At 43.0% G+C, this 15,989-nt stretch overlaps 1 protein-coding gene across 1 annotated transcript; it reads left to right on the top strand.

Moving 5' to 3' along the window:
- Positions 1 to 2,162: 2,162 nt before the first annotated feature.
- RPSA (ribosomal protein SA) lies at positions 2,163 to 15,265 on the top strand. Its single transcript, XM_082663780.1, has 7 exons — positions 2,163 to 2,233; positions 4,397 to 4,562; positions 5,472 to 5,590; positions 12,525 to 12,770; positions 13,565 to 13,693; positions 13,811 to 13,976; positions 15,108 to 15,265. Exons 2-7 carry the CDS (start codon positions 4,430 to 4,432, stop codon positions 15,200 to 15,202), a joined length of 888 nt encoding a protein of 295 aa, XP_082519906.1. The 5' UTR covers positions 2,163 to 2,233; positions 4,397 to 4,429; the 3' UTR covers positions 15,203 to 15,265.
- The last annotated feature ends 724 nt before the right edge of the window (positions 15,266 to 15,989 follow it).

Below are 15,989 nucleotides of genomic sequence, written 5' to 3'. Positions count from 1 at the left end.
CTTTGGGACAAAGGAGGGAAAAGTGATTTTGGAACCCTGCTCAGACCACTACACGTAAGGGTCACGGAGAAAACTGTAGGACAACTGCACACCAGACAAACAGATGAAGAGGAGCAAGGAAGAATTCTGGTTAGAAAGGTAGGTGGCCCAAGATGAACTTGATGCCTGGGGCTAGCTAACTGCCCCATATTCTCTCAGCTTCAAATCAGTAGAGACTGTCCTAGCCATCCAATGCCATGTGAAATATAGCCCAAAAAAGTAGTCTCTGGCACAATTTTATATTTGAAAAAAAATTTTAAGCCCAGTTTATTTATTTTTTAAATACAGACCCCAGGAACCAAAGTTTGCAAAAGGAAGGCTCTGAGATTTTTATTAAAAATGTGTATGAATAAAAAGTAGTGGAGAAACTTGTGCAGAAGACTAGGAGGCTGAGGTGGGGAGAAGAACACGTGGCTGGGGAGCTACAGCCGTTTGACAAGTGCCTCTTAGGCCAAGGGCGCCTCACCATGGCTTATTATCACTACAGTACGTTTTCACCTTTGGAGTTAACTCACTTCCTTGCCGAATATTTTCATCATGCAGATCACGTCTCAAGGACAAAGTTATTTTGCAGGAAAAAAAATATTTTGTGGAGAAACCCTAAATTTAATTACAGTACCATTTCCTAGTTGTCATAATGGAAGTATTCTGGAGATTCTATGGTGCACAGGGGAGGGAGCTGCTGAGATAGTTTGGGAGCGCCCCCCAGAATGCCCTCCAGAGAAGTCCTGCAGTGATAGAGCACTGTCCCTAAAAGCCAGCCATTCCTTTTAAGTCTTCCTTTTTTTTTTTTTTTTTTGCGAGCCAAAATGTCTACAGATATTTTCAGCAGTTTCTAAGGATGCTTAAAGCCATGACTAAATTTACTCCTTTCCTTGTATGTCAGCTCTTTATTTAAATGCAGTGGGGTTTGTTTTCAGTTTAAAAACCTGTGTTCCTCATAGAAAATTTCAAGAAACACTAAAAAAATGAGGCCAAAAACCTACCCAGTTTCTCTACTTGTATATCCGTAGTTCTCACCCTAGCTGCACATTAAAATTATCTAGATTCTTGTGGTTTGGAGTTGGGCATATGTTTAAAAGCTCTCCAAGTGATTCTAAGCGCAGCCAGGCTTGAAACCTACTGTATAACTAATAATCTGGCTATTGGTTATTTGTTTACAATCATTTAATGCCTAGGGCTTCAATTTTTAAAAATAATCGCCCTCATCCTGCAACTCCTTTTTGTATTTTAATTATTTTTTAACGGCTGCATAGTATTGGGCGGAATAAATATTAACTAGTAATGGATATTGCAATTTTTCTCCTATGAGAAAGAAATTCTCATGTAAACCACCTGTGCAGTCTTCATTTTATTTTTTTTTTCCGGGAAACTTCCTGTAAGATAATTTTTGTTTTTGGCTGTGTTGGGTTTTTCGTTGCTGCGCATGAGCTTTCTCTAGTTGCGGCGAGCGGGGGCTACTCTTCGTTGCAGTGAGCGGGCTTCTCATTGCAGTGTCTTCTCTCGTTGCAGAGCACGGGCTCTAGGCACGTGGGCTTCAGTAGTTGTGGCACGCGGGCTCAGTAGTTGTGACTCACGGGCTCTAGAGCACAGGCTCAGTAGTTGTGGTGCATAGGCTTAGTTGCTTCGCGGCATGTGGGATCTTCCCAGACCAGGGCTCGAACCCGTGCCCCCTGCATTGGCAGGCGGATTCTCAACCACTGCGCCACCAGGGAAGCCCTAAGATAACTTTTTGAAAATCTGAATTACACACTTCTAACTTGTCCTCCAAAAATGCAAAATAATTTCTCCAGCTTTTATTTATCCAATACAGGCTTGTGTTCAACACCCCTTCCCATGTAAGGAAACTGCACCTTAGGTGAAGGACCCGCTCAAGTTCATAGGTACAAAAGGCTGGGCGAGAGGTCGAATCCATACGGGGGAAGGCTGGCTGACTGCCTGGCTGACTTCCGGCCCGCGTCCCTGGTCGCAAACTGCGTGTTCCAACCGGCCCGCCCCTTTCCGCCGTTCGAAAGCGTCCGCGCCAGCGCCGCAGCCCGCCTTCCGGAGGAAGGCCCGCCCCCACAACTCCCGCCTTGTTAGCGCTTCCGCTCGCCTTTCGTTGTTATTGGCTGGAGGCGGACTATATAAGGACGTCATTTCCGCCCGCGCGTTCTTTCCGCGCCAGATAAGGGTCCATGCGGCTTTGTCCTCGGTGAGTAGCATGTGGCGTCCGGGCGTACCCCAGGGCCACCAAGACGAGCTTTCTGCCGCGACGAGTGGTGCGAGCACCAGGGTGGAACCCCGCAGGCGGAGCGCGTCTGGTTTCGGCTCGGCGCGCTCTCCCTCGGATTTGGCGTCCTGCACGTGGCCGGGCTCGGGCCCGCGCGTTCCCACAAGGCCCTGGGAGCCGGCGGAGGTCGCGCTCCAGCCGCTGAGGGCCCGAGTTGGGGTGCCGGTGGCTAGGGGTGCAGAGAGACCGGTCTACGCAGCGCGCTACGGTCGCTTCGGGTACCGACACTCGGCGGTAAACCCAGAGACCTAGGCTCCAGTTTTTTTCAGCTGGTTGGGTTGGTCTGTTTTCCCCGTTCGTGGTATTCCGTTCAAGAGTTAAGGTTCTTCGCGAGGTTTTTTGGTGCCGGACAGGCTAAATTAAAGGTCCAGGTTCTTATTCTGCTTGTCCGAAAGATTTCGGACAGGGGACGCAAAGAAAGGCACATACAGGGACTTCCCCGGCGGTCCAGTGGTTAAGACTCAGCTGTTTCACTGCAGGGGCCCCGGGTTCGATACCAGGTCGGGGAACTTAAGATCCCGCATGCCTCGCGGTGTTAAAGGAAAAAAAATTTTTTTAATTGTTAAAAACAAAACACAGAGACTGAGGTGTAGAGAGAAACAAAGAAGCAATTTATTAATGGGCAGAAGCGAAAGTACGCACTCGGAGAAGAATGCGGGCGTCCTCACGAGTGAGGAGCGCACCGAGGGGTTTTTCTGACCCCACCCCCCCACGCCTTTTATTTCACTTTAATTCCTTGAATGGGCGCATATTTCTTTGTTTAGGGGCGGAATACTCATTGTTGGGAGAATCGGAGTGGGATTTTGATTCCACCTCGTTACATCAGTTTTTGCTCTTCCCCGTCCGCCTCCAGAAGCCACCGCACCTGCGCTCTAAGAGCCATTTTCCCTTGCTATACGAGCGCCAGGCGTGTGAGGTGGTACAGCAGTCACCTGCAGCCTGTGTGCTCGGCCAAGCTCTCTGGGTTTTATGGTCAGAGTTCCCTCTTAAGGTGTCACAGAGTTTAATCAAAAGTCTAATTTACGTTCTTGTTGATGCCATTCCTCCATGCTTCATGGTCTCATTAAGTGTAAAACAAGGAGGTGGCTTTGCTTTTTGCCTAATGTCTGTTTGAGGAGGCTGTTCTTGGGTTCAGCCCTGTCTTTCCTGCCTGATTTTGAGGAAAACTAGTTGTAATTGCAGGGAGAAGTAATGCCAAAGCTCCCAGCTTCAGTCGGCTTGAAAATAAACTTCACCTTTGCTCAGCTTTAGAATAGTCTAGAACATGGCTGCTGTTCCACGTCTAAGTCCTGCGTACCTTGAGAAGTATTAAGTCTCAGTTCACTATTTTCGTTTAGTTTCATTATCTGGGTGTTTTGTCCATCTCCATAATACTCTTTAGCAGGATTTCCAGCAGTTTTACAAGGTGTGGCATATTTTACAAGGTGTTGATGTGTCTCATCCCACTAGACTAAGCCCAATGCCTGACACTAGGAGGTGTGGTCTGTGGTTAGATTATTTCAAGTTTATCGATATTTTTTATTGAAGTATAGTTGATTTACAATGTGTTAATTTCTGCTATACAGCAAAGTAATTAGGTTATACATATGTATACATTCGTCTTTAACATTCTTTTCCATTATGGTTTACCATAGGGTGTTGAATATAGGTGTCTGTGCTATAGAAGAGGACCATGTTTATTCATTCTGTATATAAAAGTTTATATCTGCTAATCCCAGCCTCCCACTCCACCCCTCCCCCGTGACAACCACCAAGTCTGTTCTGTCCTGTTTCTGTTTCATAGATTGGTTCATTTGTGTCATTTTAGATTCCACATGTAAGTGATATATGGTATTTGTCTTTCTGATTTACTTACTATGATAATCTCTAGTTGGATCCATGTTGCTACACATGGCATTCTTTCTTTTTTATGGCTGAGTAGTATTCCATTGTATATATGTACCACATCTTTATCCGTTCATCTGTCAAGATGGTTAGATTTAAACATTGAGTCATTTGACTCTCAAGAGGAGTTAGAATGCACCCGTTACCTCATCCCACTTGTCACTGGAGTGTAAAGGACTTTTGTTAACTATTGTTTTTCAGATTCCCGTCGTAACTTAAAGGGAAACATTAACAATGTCCGGAGCCCTTGATGTCCTGCAAATGAAGGAGGAGGATGTCCTCAAATTCCTTGCAGCAGGAACCCACTTAGGTGGCACCAACCTTGACTTCCAGATGGAACAGTACATCTACAAAAGGAAAAGTGATGGTCAGTCATTGCTTTAGGGTTCTTTTTCTTGGTCATCCCAGCTGTAAGGACAAGTTTTGATGCTTCTGTTCTGATAGGTAGTGCTGAGTGAAGTGATTTCTAAAATATCAGCCTTGGCGGGCTCTCACCAAGTAACAGATGAAACTAGATCTTTAGATGGGTAAGAAGCTTTAAAACTGAGTAAAAGTGCTCTGGTGGTTTTTGGAAGGAAGGGTTTCTGGACTCCAGTGGAAGAGTGGCTATTGCTGGGTTATGTGACCTGGGTTGGGCCATGAAGAAGCATGATGTAAACATAAAGAGGAAGTTCGTCAGCTTAGTTCCTGATAACTTATCTCCCATGGTGCCTTATATTTTGTGGCTACTGATAGAGGTTTGTAAAGCTGAATTCTGAGAAAAAGCCACAGATGGGAATTTGGCTTGCTTGAATGTATCAGAAAAGGGAATGTAGGTTGTGATGAGAATATGGAAGGCATTAAGTTCTTCAGCTTAGAACCACTGAAGGAATTGTGTGTGAGTGGCAGGGTTTAAAGGAGTTGGGGATGAATCTGACATCAAGGCAGAAGATAAGAGGAAAAGAGTGGTAAGAGGCCAGAAGTAGGTAAGAGCTTGTTGGTTTCTGCATGGGGGGCCTGAGGGCGGGTTAGTACAGGGGAAGAGTAGGGAGAAGGTGCACTTTGCCTACTGAATCAAGGCTGCACACTATTAAAGCTCAGAGTGGAGGCCAGTCTTGGCCAATGAACTTCTGAGTGTCGGAAGTGTGCTATATTAATGGCAGGATTTTCGCTAACACCAGTAGAGCTTGCCTCTATGACTGGAGTTTGATAGTACTCGCTGCCACATGCATTCAGCTTTTTAGAAGAATGTTAACTTTTAAAGCTTGGCTAGGTGTTAACAAAACCTTGTGTCTAGGCATCTACATCATAAATCTGAAGAGAACCTGGGAGAAGCTTCTGTTGGCAGCTCGTGCCATTGTTGCCATTGAAAACCCAGCTGATGTCAGTGTCATATCCTCCAGGAATACTGGCCAGGTTTGTGGAACAGTATGCTTGGTTTTTGTTATAAAACCTAAAGATGTTTGGGGATATATAGAAAAGCATAAGAAAAAAATAACCCGTAATTTCACTGTTCAGAAATCATTTGAAATTGCCCTGAGTCAGAGGAATTGCCAAAATTCAACCATTTCAGTGTATTTATCACTTTGCATCTGACAGTATGTCACGGTTCATGTTTTCACGTCATTGTGTGTATTCTTGTGCCACTAAATATCGAGGAATGACCCTATTAAAGTGGCTCACCACATTTTTCTGCAGTGAGCTTTTTATATTTAAAATGATGTAATACTGGGTTAAAAAAAATTGAATGTCAACTTCAGAATATTTCAGGAAGGTCTTCTGAGGGTAGGGTACCCCCAGTCTTTGTCTCATAAGCAAGAGTAATCTTTGCCAGCTTAAATGAATAAAAAATAGCTTAGTATTTTTTAATGATAAGTAAGATAAAACTTTAGTCTTTTTTGTCCCATTTCTATCTTGGTAGTTATTTCCTTTTTCTGCTGAGAAAACGGGTTTTTTAAAAACATGCTTTATAAAAGCATTAAAGCTCTTAAAAGGATTTCATTCACCCTGTTTCTAATTTTAAAAAATTTGACTTGGATTTTGACAGTTTTTAAATTAATGTATTGATAGTAAGATGCTCTTTTTTCTAATTTCATTTAAAAAAATTTTTTATTGTATAGTATTTGATTTACAGTGTTGTGTTAATTTATGCTGTACAGCAAGGTGACTCAGTTACATATACATATATTCTTTTTCATATTCTTTTCCATTATGGTTTATCACAGGATATTGAATATAGTTCCCTTTGCTATACAGTAAGGCCTTGTTTATCCATCCTATATAGCATAGTTTGCATCTGCTAATCCCAGACTCCCAATCCTTCCCTCCCCCATCCCTTATCCCCCTTGGCAACTACAAGTCTGTTCTATTTTTCTCTTTCATGGATATGTTCATTTGTGTTGTATTTTAAATTCCACGTATAAGTGAAGTCATACGATATTTGTCTTTCTCTTTCTGTTTTACTTAGTGTGATAATCTCTTGGTCCATCCATGTTGCTACAAATGGCATTATTTCATTCTTTTTAATGGCTGAGTAGTATTCCGCTGTTGATACACGCCATATCTTTATCCATTCATCTGTCTATGGACATTTCAGCTGTTTACATGTTTTGGCTATTGTAAATAGTGCTCCTGTGAACATTAGGGTGCCTGAATGTTCGAATTACTGTTTTGTCTGGGAATATGCACAGGAGTGGAACTGCTGGGTCATACGGCAACTCTAGTTTTTTAAGGAACCTCCATACTGTTTTCCATACTGGCTGCACCAGATTACGTTCCCACTAACAGGATTAGAGGGTATTCTTTTCTCCTTATCCACTCCAGCATTTTTTATTTGTAGACTTTCATGATGGCCATTCTGACCAGTGTGAGGTGTTACCTCATTGTAGTAGTGATTTGAATTTCTCTAATAATTAGCAATGTTGAGCATCTTTTCATGTGCCTATTGGCCATCTGTAGTTCTTTGGAGAAATGTCTGTTTAGGTCTTCTGCCCAGTTCAGTTGTTGGTTTTTTTGTTATTGAAATGTATGAGCTCTTGGTATATTTTGGAAATTAAGCCCTTGTTGGTCACCTCATTTGCAAATATTTTCTCCCAGTTCTTTGTATATTTGGTAGAATTCGCCTATGAAGCCATCTGGTCCTGGACTTTTGTTTGAAGGGAGCTTTTTAATTACAGATTCTGTTTCATCTCTAGTAATCAGGCTGTTCAAGTTGTCTGTTTCTTGATTTAGTTTCAGTGGGCTTTATGTTTCTAGAAAGATGTCCGTTTCTTCTAGTTTGTCGAGTTTGTTGGCATATAATTGTTCATAATGTTTTTTTGTTGGCATATAATTGTTTGTAATGGTATCAGTTGTGGTTTCTCCTCTTTCATTTCTTATTTTATTTGGGTCTTCTCTCTTCTTCGTGATCCTGGCCAGAGGTTTGTCGATTTTGTTTACCCTTTTAAAGAACCAGATCTTGGTTTTATTTTAATCTCTATTTTATTTCCTCTCTGATCTTTTTTTTTTTAATATTTATTTATTTGGTCATGCTGGGTCTTAGTTGTGGCTCACCAGCTCCTTACTTGTGGCACATGAGCTTAATTGCGACTCACGGGCTCCTTAGTTGTGGCATGCATGTAGGATCTAGTTCCCTGACCAGGGATCAAACTGGCCCCCTGCACTGGGAGTGCGTGTCTTAACCACTGCACCAGCAGAGAAAGTCCCTCCTCTCTCTGATCTATCTACTTACTTCTGCTGACTTGAGATTTTTCTGGTTTCTTAAAGGCCTGTATCACTGTGAATTTAATCTCTAAGAAGTGCTTTTGCTGTATCCCATAGATTTTGTGTTTTCATTGTCATTTGCCTCAAGGTTTTTTTTTTTTTTTTTTGCGGGCCTCACTGTTGTGGCCTCTCTCGTTGCGGGGCACAGGCTCCAGATGCGCAGGCTCAGTGGCCATGGCTCACGGGCCCAGCCGCTCTGCGGCATGTGGGATCTTCCCGTGGGATCTTCCCGGACCGGGGCATGAACCCGTGTCCCCTGCATTAGCAGGCGGACTCTCAACCACTGCGCCACCAGGGAAGCCCCTGTCTCAAGGTATTTTTTAATTTCTTGGATTCCATTGTTGACCCACTGGTTTCTTAGTAGCATGTTGTTTAGTCTCCCATGCAGTTGTTGTTTTCTTGTTTCTTTTTCGATGGTTGATTCTAGTTTCATGCAGTTGTGGTCAGAAAAGATGCTTGGAATAATGTCTATGCTCTTAAATTTGTTGAGGCTTATTTTGTGCTCTAGTATGTGGTCAATCTCAGGATGTCCCGTGTGCACTTGAAAAGAATGTGTATTCTGCTTTTTCGGCTCTAATGTCTTAAGTCTGTTGTATCATTTAGGATCTCTGTTGCCTTATTGATTTTCTCTCTCCCAGATATGTCCATTGATATGAGTGTGGTGTTAAAGTCTCCTATTATTAGTGTATTCCTGTCAGTTTCTCCCTTTATGTCTGTATTTGTTTTACGTATTTGGGTACCTGTTGATGAGTATAGTGTCCTCTCCTTTTATTGATCCTTTTACCATATGTCATTTGCTTTATCTTTCTATGTAGCCTTTTTTTTTTAGTCTGTTTTGTCTGATGAGTATTGCGACCCGCACTTTGTTGTCGTTTCCTTTTGCATGCAATATCTTTTTTCCATCTCCTCACTTGCAGTCTACGTGTATCATTTGCCCTAAAGTGTGTCTCTTGTAGACAGCATATTGTAGGCCCTTTTTTTTTTAATCCGCTGTTCTGTCTTTTGATGGAACGTTTAGTCCATTGACATTTAAGGTAATTTTATTGGTATTTTAAACATTGTTTTCCTGTTGACTTTATAGTTCTTATTTGTCTCTTTCTTTTTGTTTTTCCTTTTGTGGTTTGATGATTTCCTTTTGTATTGTGCTTTTGTTTTCTTGGTTTTTGTGAATCTATTGTGTTTTTGATTTGTGGTTACCCTGTTTTTCAAATATGTTAACCCCTTCCCATATCAACTTGACTTAGACTGGTAGTCATACAGGCTCACTTTCTAGAAGAAAAAATTACATTTTCTTTCATCCCCCACATTTTGTGATTTTGATGTCCTCTTTTACATCTTCATGTTTATCCTTTTGCTTTAAGAGAAATTTTTTTATTTTTAAAATCTGTTTACTGGCTTATTTAAGTGATTTACTTTCCAACTGTGATTTTTTTTTTCCCCCTTTCCTATAGATTCTTCTTTTCTATTTAGAGAAGACCTCTCAGTATTTACTGTAGGGTAGGTTTAGTATTGCTGTATTCTTTTAAGTTTTTGCTTGTCTGAGGAAATTCTCCTATTCCAAATGATAATCTTGCTGGGTAGAGTTGCAGATTTTTCCCTTTCAGGACTTCGAATATATGTTGCCACTCCCTTATGGCCTACAATGAGCTGAAAGCCCTATGGGGGTTCCCTTGTAATAAACTCTTTATTTTTCTCTTGTAGTCTTTAGAATCCTTTTGGGGGGGCATTTTAATTATGTCTGGGTGTAGGTTTGTTTTGGTTTATCTTGTTTGGGATGCTCTGTGCTTCTTGTACCTGGATATCAGTTTCCTTCTTTAGGTTTGGGAAGTGTTCAGCCATAATTTCTTCAAATAGATTTTCAGTCCCCTTTCTCTTCTCCTTCTAGGATCCCTATTATGTGTAGGTTGGAATGCTTTATATTATCCCATAGGTCCCTTATATTGCTTTCATTTTTCATTTGGCTTTCTGTCTGCTGTTCTGATTGGGTGATTTCCAGTCTATCTTCCAAATCACTTTCTTCTGAAGATAGATCACTGTCTTACAGATAACGTTCTTCTGCATTATTCATTCTGCTATTCATTGCCTTTAGTTCAGCTTTTGTCCCTGCAAATGAATTTTCTGATTTTTCTTGGTTCTTTCTTAATAATTTCTAGTTCCTTTTCATAGTAATCTGCATTTCTGTTGATAGTCTTTCTCAATTTGTTCAGTATTTCATTATTTCCTTTTTTAACTCGATGTCTGTTAGACTCAGGTCTTTTTCGTAGTTTGTTCTTTCAGGGGAATTCTCTTGATCTTTTAATTGGGAGTAGTTCCTCTGTCTCTGCATTTTACTTATATTTCTCTTGCTCTATAAGTTGAGAAAGTTATCTTCTGTGGTGTTGGAGGGCTTTTTTTTTTTTTTTAACTTATTTTGGTTGGTCTTGGTCTTGGTTGTGGCATGCGAACTCTTAGTTATGGCATGCATGTGGGATCGATCTAGTTTCCTCAGCAGGGATTGAACCCATGTCCCCTGCATTGGAAGGTGGATTCTTAACCACCGTGCTACCAGGGAGGTCCCTTAGAGGGCTATTTTTATGTGGGAATGTCACTGTATAGCCTCTTTGGGTTTAACATTTTTGGTGTGGGCTGTTTTTACTGTGGGTGCCTGCTGCCTCTTTCCTCAGTGTATGGTGGCCATCATCCCCTTGACAGGAGGTGTGACTGGTGTGGTGAGTAGAGCCTGCACTGGATGTTGTTTACTCTGTGGTTGTCACTACCCTGTCAGGCAGGGTGTGCTCCCTAGTTGTTGTTATAGAGTAGAAGCCCCCAGAGCTGAGCTGCGGCGTAAGGTAGACTGGATTGGAGCGTTTCCACTGGGAGAGGAGCCACTGCGTCTTTCTCTGCTGGAGCTGTTCACTGGCGAGTGTGCTCTGTGGTGCCACCTGTCACCCATTGTGCTGTTGGCACTGCCCTTGGCCCCATCATAACCCGGGGAATGCTGGTAGTCAGCCCTGGTGTCCCTCAGGTGTTGTTTTCACAAGGCCACCCACGCAGATCCACTGAAGTCAGGTGCCAGGACAGCAGTAGTCGCACACCCGGATCCCCTGTAGGAGGCAGCTCAGACCCTGGCCCAGCCCCCGTGTGCCCGTGCCCACAAAGCCCAGAGCTGCTTAGGCAAGACCCGTCCCAGTTGCAAGAGGCTGCACTGGTGACCCCACTTCTTTTCGCATGCCACTTAACAGTGGCGCTTCCCTTCTGTGGTGGGCCCGGCCATTTTCCACAAACAGTCCTGGTTGTGGCTGTGCCACTCTCCAGCCCCTTCAGGCTATCTCTGCACAGCCAACACCAGTCATCTCTCTGGGTCTGTCCTCTAAACCAGCACCCAGCCCCCACCTGTACTAACGGACACGCATCTCAGGCTGAGGCGTGCAGGTCTCTCTGTTATGCCTACCACAAGCCAGTTGTTGTGCTCTCCTCTGAGCCTTAGGAGCTCCCTTTCTGTCCCAGCTGATCTCCCCACCGTTGAGGGGGCTTCCCAGGGTGTTGATAGCCTTTCCTCTTCTTCACCTCCCTCCCGGGGCACAGGTCCCATCCTGCTTCCTCTTTTTTTTCCTTTTGTCCAGCCCAGTTATGTGGAGATCTTTCTTACCCTTTCAGGTGTTTGAAGTCTTCTGCTAGTGTTCAGTAGGTGTTCTGTGACAGTTGTTGCATTTGTAGATGTATTTTTGATGTAGTTGTGGGAGGAGGTGAGTTCCATGTCATTCTACTCCACTATCCTGATTGGAACCCCCTGTAGATGTATGTTAACGGCGTTATTCCCCAGAGGCTGGCTTATGATGACCTCTGTGGTTTGATGTATGGCTGACAGTTTTAATTACTGCTGTAGAATGAACTTAGTGACCACTCCGTGCTTCCCTCAGCGAAAATTTACTGAGTATCTAGATTGGTCCAGGCAGTGCTTGCTGAGTGCTTGGAATATAGCAGAAAAGCAGTCTGTTTTTGAAGGGGTGAAGGAAATAAGCTTTCTGTGGAGTTAGAGGATAAGAAAGGTGGGTGAACTCCTGCTCTGTATAGGTTGGCTGTGACAAAATCTGACCGGTACAGAAGTGCTTACTGGATGCCGGGCACTGTTCTGCGTGGTGTAATTTTTACAATTCTATGAGGAACTTGGAGACACGTGAGTAACTTGCCCCAGTTACTCGTAAGTGACCTGCTTGGTACTTGAACCAGGCTGGTTGGCTCTGGAACCTGCAGAAGTGAGGAAGTAGTGAGCCTCAGATACCTGAGGGAAGAGCATCCCCAGCAGAGGGCCTAGGAGTGGGCCGTGCTTGGCATGTTTTTTGGCTCTAATTTTGTAAGTATTTTTCATGTAATAAGTGAAGGATATAGAAGAATTACTGGATGTTTTGAACGTTTAATTTGATGGTTTCATTTTTGAGTAAGGGATTTCGGGAGGTTCTGGCTAGATAGGCTGCTTCATGTGATTACAGAACTTGGTGTTGACCCATTTATAATTGCAGAACTCCTGCAATTCTGCAAGATGGCACCATCTCTGGAGCACTGTTAACTCTTTTTTTTTTTTGTTAACTCTTAATATTGATTCTTCTAGCGAGCTGTGCTGAAGTTTGCTGCTGCCACTGGAGCCACTCCTATTGCTGGCCGCTTCACTCCTGGAACCTTCACTAACCAGATCCAGGCAGCCTTCCGGGAGCCAAGACTTCTGGTGGTTACTGATCCCAGGGCTGACCACCAGCCTCTCACAGAGGCCTCTTACGTTAACCTGCCTACCATTGCTCTGTGTAACACGGACTCTCCTCTGCGGTATGTGGACATTGCCATCCCATGCAACAACAAGGTAACAATTTTATGATCTAAACTAGAGCTGGAGAATAAGTGCTCTAGAGACAGACATTCCTCTGCACATTGTTAGAGCTTGGAGTTGAGGCCACTGGCCGATGAACTCACAAGTGTAGGTAGTGTGCTACATGAGGGGCAAGTTTTCCGCTAACGTCACAAGGGTCTCTGGCCCAATGAGTGGAGTTTGATAGTAATACTTGCTACAAATGTATGATTTTAATACATGAAAGCTTTAAGGAGAGATGAAAAAACATTTTAAAAATGGCCTGCGTTTTCTTCTGCTTTTCTCCATTATTTCTTACTCCTGGACCTCTCAGGCATTACTTGGCCTTTCTGTTTTCAGACTAACTTGATGTATCCTGATGTAAGATCCTAAAAAGGTGGGTTGCATATGGTTCAAATTAGTCTGGTTTGTCACTGGTTACACAAAAGAATCAGGCACAGGTGTTTTTTTTTTCCTACTACCAGTGTTCAGGCACTGACCCCAGGTTAATTCATTTTGTTGTCTAGAGTGGACTCTTGATTAATCCCCATGATTCATTCCAGAATGTGGCAGTCAAGGTTGAGAACCAGAGTTATGGAATAATTTTGTTAAATAAGTAAAGTCTTATTTTTATTGGAGTGTAGTTGCCTTACAATGTTGTGTTAGTTTCTGCTATACTATAGACACTTCTAAACTAAGACATGTCTGTTCACATGGTACCAAGGGACCCAGCTGTTAGGTGGAATGGGAGGTGCTTGCTGTTTGGGGTTCGCCGAGTATCACTTTATAATAATCTGGCACTCTTGCAGGGAGCGCACTCAGTGGGTCTGATGTGGTGGATGCTTGCCCGGGAAGTTCTGCGCATGCGTGGCACCATCTCCCGTGAACACCCGTGGGAGGTCATGCCTGATCTCTACTTCTACAGAGATCCTGAAGAGGTGAGCTTCCTCCACAAAGGCTTGTGGTAACATGAACAAATTGGACACTTTAGTCTGTGCTGCTTGGCAGTAAAGTCTGTCAGTCCCTATAAACGAAAAAATTTTTTTCTAAACCAGATTGAAAAGGAAGAGCAGGCGGCAGCTGAGAAGGCTGTGACCAAGGAGGAATTTCAGGGTGAATGGACTGCTCCAGCTCCTGAGTTCACTGCTGCTCAGCCTGAGGTGGCAGACTGGTCCGAAGGTGTGCAGGTGCCCTCTGTGCCTATTCAGCAGTTCCCCACTGGTACGTATCAAGATCCAAGGGCATCAGGCTGGTGGTTTGGAACTTCTGTGTTTCCAGTGTAACATACGTGTGTGTGTGTACACACTATATATATATATATATATATATATATATATATACACACATACATACACACACACACACATATATATACACACACACATACATGCATATATATATACGCACACTTTATATATACGTATACAGTAAATCCTGTACATACAAACGAGTTCCATTCTGAGAGCACATTTGTAAGTCCAACACAGCCTAGGTACCCAACTAACAATGGGCTATATAGTACTATACTGTAATAGGTTTATAACACTTCACACAACATAACACATAAAAAACAAAAAATAAAACATTTTTAATCTTATAGTACAGTACAACAGCTGGCATACAGGGATTGGTATCGAGTGAATAGGCAAGAAGTGTTACTGACTGGAGGAGGCGGGAGGGAGATGGTAGAGCTGAAAGGTCATCAACTATCGGAGGTGGAGGGTAATTTCACTCACGCCTGACCTTGATGGCACAGGTCTGGTTCCCTGCTGGATTCAGTTCTGTCTCCTTGAAAAAACGAGTCAGTGATGTCTCGGTAGTACTGTATGTACCAGCTACATCACCACTGCTTTTACACTTGCTTCCGGACATCCTGGGCTTGAAGTAAAGATACTGTAACTGTGTGCTCTATACAGTACAGTACACAACCACTTGTAGAGGATGCAGGCACGTGACAGTGTACACAGACACACAGACATGTGAATTAACTTATGTGATTGGACATGCGAATGCACTTTCTCTTCGAGAGTTCATAACTTGAAGGTTGTATGTAGGGCACTTAGTGTATGTATGTGTACATTATACGTATACACATATACATACACTATATATATATACACACACACACATACTAGCATTAAAGGGTTTTGTCTCGGTGTGCCATAGCTGTGCTAATAACCTGACAGGTTGAATTCAGGTGCTTTTGAAATGTTCTGTCTTTTGTCTTTGTCCTTTGAAATGTGTTATCTGTTGGAATGCAAGGCAGATTGTTGCTGGTGGTGGGGGTGACAAAAATACTATGGGAATGGGGGCTGATGGCATTCTCTCTTTTTTTTGGTATTTTCTCAACAGAAGATTGGAGTGCTCAGCCTGCCACTGAAGACTGGTCTGCAGCTCCCACTGCTCAGGCCACCGAGTGGGTAGGAACAACCACTGAGTGGTCTTAAACTGTTCTTCCACAAACTCTTAAAATGGAAATAGGTTGATGGAAAATAAACAGTTTCTAAAAATTGTGTCCATTTATTTCAGTTCATGGGACAGGCCTGGGATGAAAGCCTTGCTCAGCCCGTTCCTAGTGTGTGGCTCTGGGCAAGAGATGATGTTTCTGGGCCCAAGTGTCCTTAGCAGGGGATAATCTTGGAGCTGTGATGCAGAGCAATGTATCACATTGTCCTTTGTTAGTATATAATTTAAAAATAATTTTAAAGAGTAAAATATACATGCAGATGATCATGAAAGACATACCTGTGTATTCTTGGAGAATAAGCCATTACACAGATTACCAAGTAGGAAGGTGCTGAGACCTGAGAAAATCTTCATGCTCCTTCCTGAAGTCACAAGCTTCTCTCCTTCAATCCTTTGGAAAGGGTAGATGATCAAATCAAGAATTCTTTAGTTTGTTTTTGAGCTTCCTATAAATGGAATCATATCTTGTGTGACTTGCTTCTTTTCCCTTTGTTATTTTGTGCTTTTCACCCCTCTTGCCCTGTTCCCAAAGAATCATCCATGACCTCTAACTGCAGTGGCCATTTGAGTTGTTCCCATATTTTGGCCATTAACAGCAGAGCTATTTTGAACATTTGATAGATCCTGGTGTCCGGAAATTTCCTCACTCTGGGTTTCAAACTCTAGCTTCACCAGATAATGTCAGATTTCACAGTCATCTATAAAATCCTCTGAAAACACAGCCACAACCCTTAGTACTAAAGCACTGTCCTTTATTCACTGCTCAGA

The sequence above is a fragment of the Grampus griseus genome (assembly GCF_964374135.1).
Source record: "Grampus griseus genome assembly, chromosome: 10".
Taxonomy (NCBI): domain Eukaryota; kingdom Metazoa; phylum Chordata; class Mammalia; order Artiodactyla; family Delphinidae; genus Grampus; species Grampus griseus.
Note: the sequence above shows the minus strand (reverse complement) of the source record. Positions and strands in the feature narration are given on the sequence as shown.

Excerpts from the sequence above, each read along its gene's own strand:
- RPSA (XM_082663780.1), top strand. The coding sequence starts at position 4,430 with ATGTCCGGAGCCCTTGATGTCCTGCAAATGAAGGAGGAGGATGTCCTC. Across the intron at positions 4,563-5,471 it reads CTACAAAAGGAAAAGTGATG|GCATCTACATCATAAATCTG; the intron begins GTCAGTCATTGC and ends CCTTGTGTCTAG. Across the intron at positions 5,591-12,524 it reads CCTCCAGGAATACTGGCCAG|CGAGCTGTGCTGAAGTTTGC; the intron begins GTTTGTGGAACA and ends TGATTCTTCTAG.